Here is a 7,500-nt window from a genome sequence, read left to right as displayed (position 1 = left end):
GAAGCACATTTGTCAGCGGGAAGACAAAAGATTTCTACCATCATAAAGAATATCACAGAAAGAGTCCCAGTCAGCTTTAAGGTAGTTGTAAGAGGTAAGATGATAGGGGGATTCAGACAATGAAGAAGAATGAGATTTTTAGAGAGATCAAACTGTGATCAGTAGCACCTAAGGGTGAATGAAGAGAAATTGAGCGCTAATTAGTATCAGAAACAAGACATAACTCGAGTAGAGAAGGTAAATAATTCGGATTGTCTGGAAAGCGAGTTGGAAAGTTGACTATTTGAGTTAGGGATTGAGAAAAAGTTGTGGGCTTTAATGCTAGCAAAGTCACTAAAACACTAGAGCCGAGCCATTCAGTGTGATGAGCATTAAAGTCACCAACAACAACAATATTGGCTGTTGGATATAAAAAGAGGGCTTGAACAATTTGATCAGAAATAATATCAAAAAGAGTGCAGTCTTGAGATGAAGGAGAGCGATATAGAACAAAGAGAAAGACAATGGAGTGAGTGATAGCGAAGTGGTGCTGAACAAAAGCACATAAAAGAATAGTCTGTGGATACCAAACCTAGTTTCCTGACAAATGGGTGACTTCTTACAAATGTAAATGCCCAGGCCGAGCACGTGACTATTGGAGTCTTTACGAATTAAAGGAAGATAACCATCAACACTAAGATCGCAAGATGAGACAGCTGAATTCAAATAAGTCACACAAAGAGCAAGTAGGTCTGGTGTACTTTGCAAGAGATAAGTCTCAGCAGAAGAAAAGTTACATCGAAGACCACAAATATTAGTGAATGATAAGTTTAGAGAACTTGGTAATAAGGATGGTTTTTTGTATTTTATAGTTTTTTGGACTTTATTCATTTCTAAATTTGTTGAAGAACATGACTCAAAGCATAGATAGTACTCAGAACACTGTTTAATAGCCCATGCAATTGCCACTTTACTATTAATAAACCCTAAGCCGTAACAAAGGGCTCCAAATGTGACCTAAACAATGCACACCAAAAGTACAAACAGGAATGCCAACCATGCGCAGCATGGCACTGTTAATACTTTGATAATAACATGCCATGTTGCGCTCAGAGAGGCCAATTCTAGCTGTTGATGGAAGCAGCCTCTCTGAGAGCTACTACAGAGTTAAGCAAACCTGACTACCAGCCGGGTTCAGAACTATAAAACTGAGTTTTAGAGTTGTACCCTCATTAGGAGATAATAGAATGAGTTGCCTAGTCATAAAAACAGAGACAAAGCAAAACACATGCATTGAGTCAAAAAAATCCAGCATTCAACTACCTAAACTGGAAACAATGTATTAAAAATACATCTGCGCCAGCCTAATAGATTAAGAAGGGGTGTGGGGCTGGTCAACATATAGAATCTGTTTACCCCTTAAGTCTTTGCCTAGGAAGCCTTCTACAAGACAGTAGCCGAATGCATTTAATGTCTGCCCAAGATGAGTATTTTTATCGAGACACCATTTCTAGCCTTTATTCAACCAAGAGCCCCAAGACAGGGGGTGTTTTAAGTTGACTTCTCCTAGCCTTAGAATAAAAAAGTGTATCCTACAAGGCAGCAGGATATGAAGCAGATTGTACTGGATTACCAGTAGCAGGATAACCTCACCAGACAAAAGGATAACCAGACCTGACAAAACATTGGAATAAGTACAAATTGACATAAGTGCAAACTGGCATAGGCACAAAGTAGTTACAAAAACTGGTATAAGTGCGAATTGGCAAAAGTGCGCAGAATAAAATTGCAAGTATTAAAATAAGTGCGAATTGGCAATTCGCACTTATTATGCTGATTCACACTTATTCCAGCACTTATGCCAATATTTGCAAATTCTTTTGCTGCACTTATGCCAATTTGCATTTATGCCAGCTCGCACTTTTTCTATTTTTTGCAACTGCTTTGAACTTATGCCAGTTTGCACTTATTTAAGTTCACACTTATGCCATTTGCACTTGTGCCAGTTTGCACTTCGGAAATTTGCGCTTATTCAGTCGTTCTTTATATATATATATATATATATATATATATATATATATATATATATATATATATATATATATATATATATATATATATATATACATATATATATATATATATATATATATATATATACATATATATATATATATATATATATATATATATATATATATATATATATATATATATATATATATACATATATATATATATATATATATACATATATATATATATATATATATATATATATATATATATATATATATATATATATATATATATATATATATACAAACACACACATAAATATATGTATATATATGTGTGTGTGTACATCATACAATACTGATGTAACCAGCTTATATACTAATGTTCCGCTTCAAGAAACCATTGATATCGCAGTTAATTCAATTATGCTTAATAATAAAAATTTTTAAATTACTAAAAACGATTTAAAAAAACTATTTAATTTCGCTACCTCGCAAACACATTTTCTTTTTAAAGGACATACTTATGATCAAATAGATGGTGTAGCCATGGGCTCACCACTAGCACCAGTTCTTGCCAATTTGTTTATGGGTTATTTTGAAAATGACTGGATTAAAAATTGCAATGGAGTTAAGCCAGTTTTCTATAAACGATATGTTGATGACATTTTTGCTGCTTGTCAGTCAGAAAATGAAGCACGTATTTTCCTTGATTATATTAATGGTAGGCACAGTTCTATTTCTTTCACCATGGAACAGGAAGTGAACTTGAAAATATCCTTCTTGGACGTAAATTTACACAAAATAAATTCTACAGTAACTACTACAGTTTTTCATAAAAAAACCTACTCTGGTCTACACACCAATTTTTATAGTTTCACTCCGCTTTCGTACAGAGTTAGTCTTATCAAATGCCTAATCGATACAACATTTAAAATCAATAGTACTAATCTAGAGTTTAACTCCGACATAAACAACCTTTTCAATGTATTTCAAAGAAACATGTATCCATCTTGGCTAATATCGAAAATATATAAATCTTATTTAAACAAAATTAACACAAACAATCCATCACAACCAAAAATCAAAGAACCTTTGTCTTACTTTAAACTACCGTTTTTAGGAAAAATATCTGATTTAACTATAAAAAGATTGAATTCAATTGTTAAAAGATATTGCTGTTCTGTAAATTTTAAACTAGTTTTTGTCTCACTAAAAGTTTCAAAATTTTTCTCCTCTAAAGATACTATTCCTCTAGAGTTCAAATCGTTCATGGTTTACAAATTCTTATGTGCAGGATGTAACTCCTGTTATATAGGCAAAACTACTCGCCATCTCAAGACACGGATAACTGAACAATATAAGAGAGATAAAAAATCACATATCTATAAATATCTCCATGGTAATGAAAATTGTTTTATGCAATTAAATGAAAAGTGTTTTTCCGTTTTAGATTCAGCATCTAATAAGTTCGAATTAAAACTTAAAGAAAGCATGTTTATAGAATGGTTAAAACCTGGTATGAACAAACAGGTCAACCATGTCCAATTGACACTTTAGTTATTACTTTCTATGTATTTTTTTATTAACCTATACTTTCGTCAATTCCTATTTGTTTTTTATTATGACTTGTTATTCTTATAATAGTTTTTGTTGTATTTTTGTAATTAAATTAATAGTTTGTACACAGATAATTACATTTTGTATTGGTATTGAAAAAATCACCTATATAGGTATTTAAACAAATTTAAAAATTAAACTTCAACTGAAGATGACTATTGATAGTCGAAACATGTATTGTTTTGTTTAGAATTAATATAATGGTTTAATTAATTAAAAAGTTTGTCTTGTTTATTAAAATACTTATATTTTTTGTGCTAAAAAGAAATTTTGGATATATATATATATATATATATATATATATATATATATATATATATATATATATATATATATGTATATATATGTATATATATATATATATATATATTTATATATATATATATATATATATATATATATATATATATATATATATATATATATATATATATATATATATACATATTGTAGTAATTGTGTAAATATTTCTTGTTAAAGAGTGCTCAATACCAAAGTAGAGCAATATATAGTAAAAAACTAAACAATTATAACACTCGATTTATTCAAAACATTACTCAGAGTTTCACGCAAATAGCGATCATCAGATGTTACAAATCTCAAAAAAAATATATATTAAAAATACAGTGGAGTGTCTTCTTTGATGACATTAAAGTTATTCATCATATATTTGTTTTCATGGCGACACTTAGATGCAAGTTCGCTATTTGCGTGAAACTCTGTTTTCATGGCGACACTTAGACGAAAGTTTGCTATCTGGGTGTCTTGCAAGGCTGTCGAAAAGTTTCTTCCATAAACTGTAGTTTTAACAAGAACACTAATAAACCAGACAAGAAAAAGTTTAAAACCTGAATAAATTTTTTTTTTCAAATTGATAGATTGTTTGCCCCAACCAAACCCTCAGTTGATGTAGTGACACTCTTTTGTAGCAGTAGGCTATAAGATGGTCATGTAGCAGCACTCTCTTGTAGCAGCAGGCTATAAGATAGTCTATGTAGCAACACTCCGCAAATTTTTAAAACACATGTTTTAAAAATTTGTTAAAAAAAACACATTAACTCTATTCATTAAACAAAATTTATATATATATATATATATATATATATATATATATATATATATATATATATATATATATATATATATATATATATATATATATATATATACATATATAAATTAGTCAATTCAATACTTTCACTTATTAATCAACCATGTTTAAGATTGATACTTATTTTTGTTAATTTTCATTTTTTTAGTCTTAACAGAAATAAGAAATGAAGTTCAAGTAATTAATATTTAAAAAATTATACCATGTAATTGTTTTTAGATGAGCTTGCCAATTAGTTATTACTAAAAAAAACAGTTGAAGAAATTCATTCATTTTATAAGCAGTTTAAAAAGAATAACTAAATGTAAAGTGTGAATAGTAAAATAAAAAACCTTCAGGATATTTATTTGTATGACCAGATATACAATAATTTGTTATGTCCCAAGCATAAATATAGCCTGAAAAAATTATAACTAAATTATTAAACTTTTACTTCAATTTATTTATAGGAATTCGATTTAAAAATATATATTTACCATCATCATCAGCTGCTATAAGTATACTGTTATCAGTACTTGTTTCAATGAATGTTGCATGTTTATTATTTTTCTGTACAAAACAAAAATTGTTTGTAAAATAAAAAAAAAACTTATTAAAGAAAAAAATTAAATAATTCTTTTATTAACTTTAAATTGTTCAAAAAAAGTATTTTCTATAGAAGTGCAACTTTAGCTAATAAAAATAAACATTGACACAATAAAAATAAACAAATAAAAGTAACATACTGTTTTAAAAACAGCATACGGTAATTTACTATCAAAGATGTTCCAAAAATGAATCATACCTATATATCAAATTTTCAAAAATAACTTTCACTATTTTCAAAAAAAGTACAGAATAAAAAATCAATAGTTAGGTCATAGTAATTGGATCATTTTATAAAGAAACAGAGATGCACTATTTCACACGTACTACCTTTTCAAAATGCTTACCAGTTTTAAGGACGACTTTTTCAACAAAAATTAAGTAAAAAAATTCTAAACACTTTGTATACTCTTCCTTTAGACTTTGAAACTTCATAGCTAGACTTTTCATGAGAAAGTGTGTGCATAATTTAGTTTTAAGATGTCTTTGCGTATTCAGAATAAAATACTATTGCCAAAAATGAAAATAAAAGAAATTTTAATTATATCAACAAAAGAACCATTGAAAACATGCTTTGTAGCTGACTTATGCTGACAAAGGAACTTTTTAAGACATTACAAGACAGTGTGTCTGCAATTTAATCATAATATATATTCTGTATGACTTTGTCATTTTATAATTTATTTTATGAGAGAAAAAACGTTATAAAAAAATATTTCTAAAACTTATTAGATAATATATTCAAGAGTTCATTATAAATAAAAAAAACATTACTAAAGAAAGTTATAATTAATAAAATCAAAAACCTCTCGGACCATTTGTAACCAGTGAAGCTGTTTGTCTATTTGTTCGTTTTAATAAAAACAATAGCTTGCTAACAGCCATATAACCTTCCACTAAAATTAAAAACTTTATTTTACTTAGAATGTAGAAATAAATTTTTTATTTAATTTATGTTTCTATAAAATTATATTTATATCAAATTTCTAATTTGATAGTGGATGAAATAATTGTGAATTTAATAGTGGATACAGAATATAAATATAGTAAGTATATGTGTTAATAAAGGTAATGATTGTCGATGTACTGACAGATGTCATTGAAGATGTAATGGTAGTGGACGCAATGTAAATAAAATAGTACGCAAACCTCAACATCTTGTAGTGCTTACAAGATCATTAAAGTATCAAACATAAAAAATTACAAAAATCTCAAACATAGTAATCTTCAATTTATGTTTATGTTTTAATTTATGTTTAAAAATAAAGAGATTTTACAGAGTAAATCTGGTAGTGGTATAGTGGTAGAGCGCTTGCTTTGTAAGTGATAACTTCCAAGTTTGAACCCCACCACTCCCAAGGTAGTACAACACTCAACTTGTTTCACTGCGCAGCATCCTTGTTTGTCAAAGCTTGTGTTTCAAAGCTAAATATTTAAGAGAAGGTTTTAATTACAATAAATACTAATAATAAAAATAAAAATAAATTATTAAACTGATTTATAAAGGGAAACAAATAATTTATTTATAACTGTAATTTATTTGATTGTATTATGTAATTGAAATTGTTTGAACTTATTAATGGGAAGTAAACTTATAACTGTATTTTATTTAAGACAATTTAAAGTTATTGAAACATTTACATATAAGTTGAACAATTTTCTAATTATAACTGGATGAAAATAGTTTCCACCAAGTAGCCTGTTTCAACTCACATCCAACAACCCTTCTTTAAACACAAGACTAGAGCAAAATTGTTGTAAGCAAGAAGTAACTTAAAGTGGTAAGGTCATAAAAAGGAATAAGTAATTATAATATGGAGTGAGCATTTGTATTTAAATAAATTAATAATAAGATCTGAGGAATACAAAAGACTTTGAATACTAAATGTGTCTTAAACAAAATTATTAATAGAGTTTCAAAAAACATTTGAGATATACCAGATATAATCATTTGAAATCAGTAGTTTTTAGTGTTAGTCAATTCTTTTTGTACCAATATAAAATTTGAAAAATGCAAAAAAAAAAAAAAAAAAAAGACTTTACACAGCTCATTAGATGATACTAGTTTTTCATTTACAGTTTGATTCAATCGAGAAAAAATCAACCCAGAAGTAATGTTCCATATTATTACCTAAAGAAAAAAAAAATCCTATATGTTTATATATATTATATATATGTATATATATA

General features: G+C 27.6%; 1 protein-coding gene across 1 annotated transcript in view; it reads right to left on the bottom strand.

The window, feature by feature from the left end:
• The window catches only part of LOC101239688 (cilia- and flagella-associated protein 337), an 83,948-nt gene that overhangs the window by 16,730 nt on the left and 59,718 nt on the right, over window positions 1-7,500 (bottom strand). Inside the window, exons 27-32 of the mRNA XM_065812562.1 lie at window positions 7,357-7,444; window positions 6,120-6,209; window positions 5,454-5,512; window positions 5,205-5,277; window positions 5,061-5,126; window positions 4,931-4,970 (exon numbers count right to left, since the gene is read on the bottom strand). Coding sequence (XP_065668634.1) covers window positions 4,931-4,970; window positions 5,061-5,126; window positions 5,205-5,277; window positions 5,454-5,512; window positions 6,120-6,209; window positions 7,357-7,444 — 416 coding nt within the window. The remainder of the gene's footprint in view (window positions 1-4,930; window positions 4,971-5,060; window positions 5,127-5,204; window positions 5,278-5,453; window positions 5,513-6,119; window positions 6,210-7,356; window positions 7,445-7,500) is intronic.

Source organism: Hydra vulgaris, chromosome 12, assembly GCF_038396675.1.
Source record: "Hydra vulgaris chromosome 12, alternate assembly HydraT2T_AEP".
In the NCBI taxonomy this organism is placed as follows: Eukaryota; Metazoa; Cnidaria; class Hydrozoa; order Anthoathecata; family Hydridae; genus Hydra; species Hydra vulgaris.
This window is presented reverse-complemented; position numbering and strand designations above follow the sequence as displayed.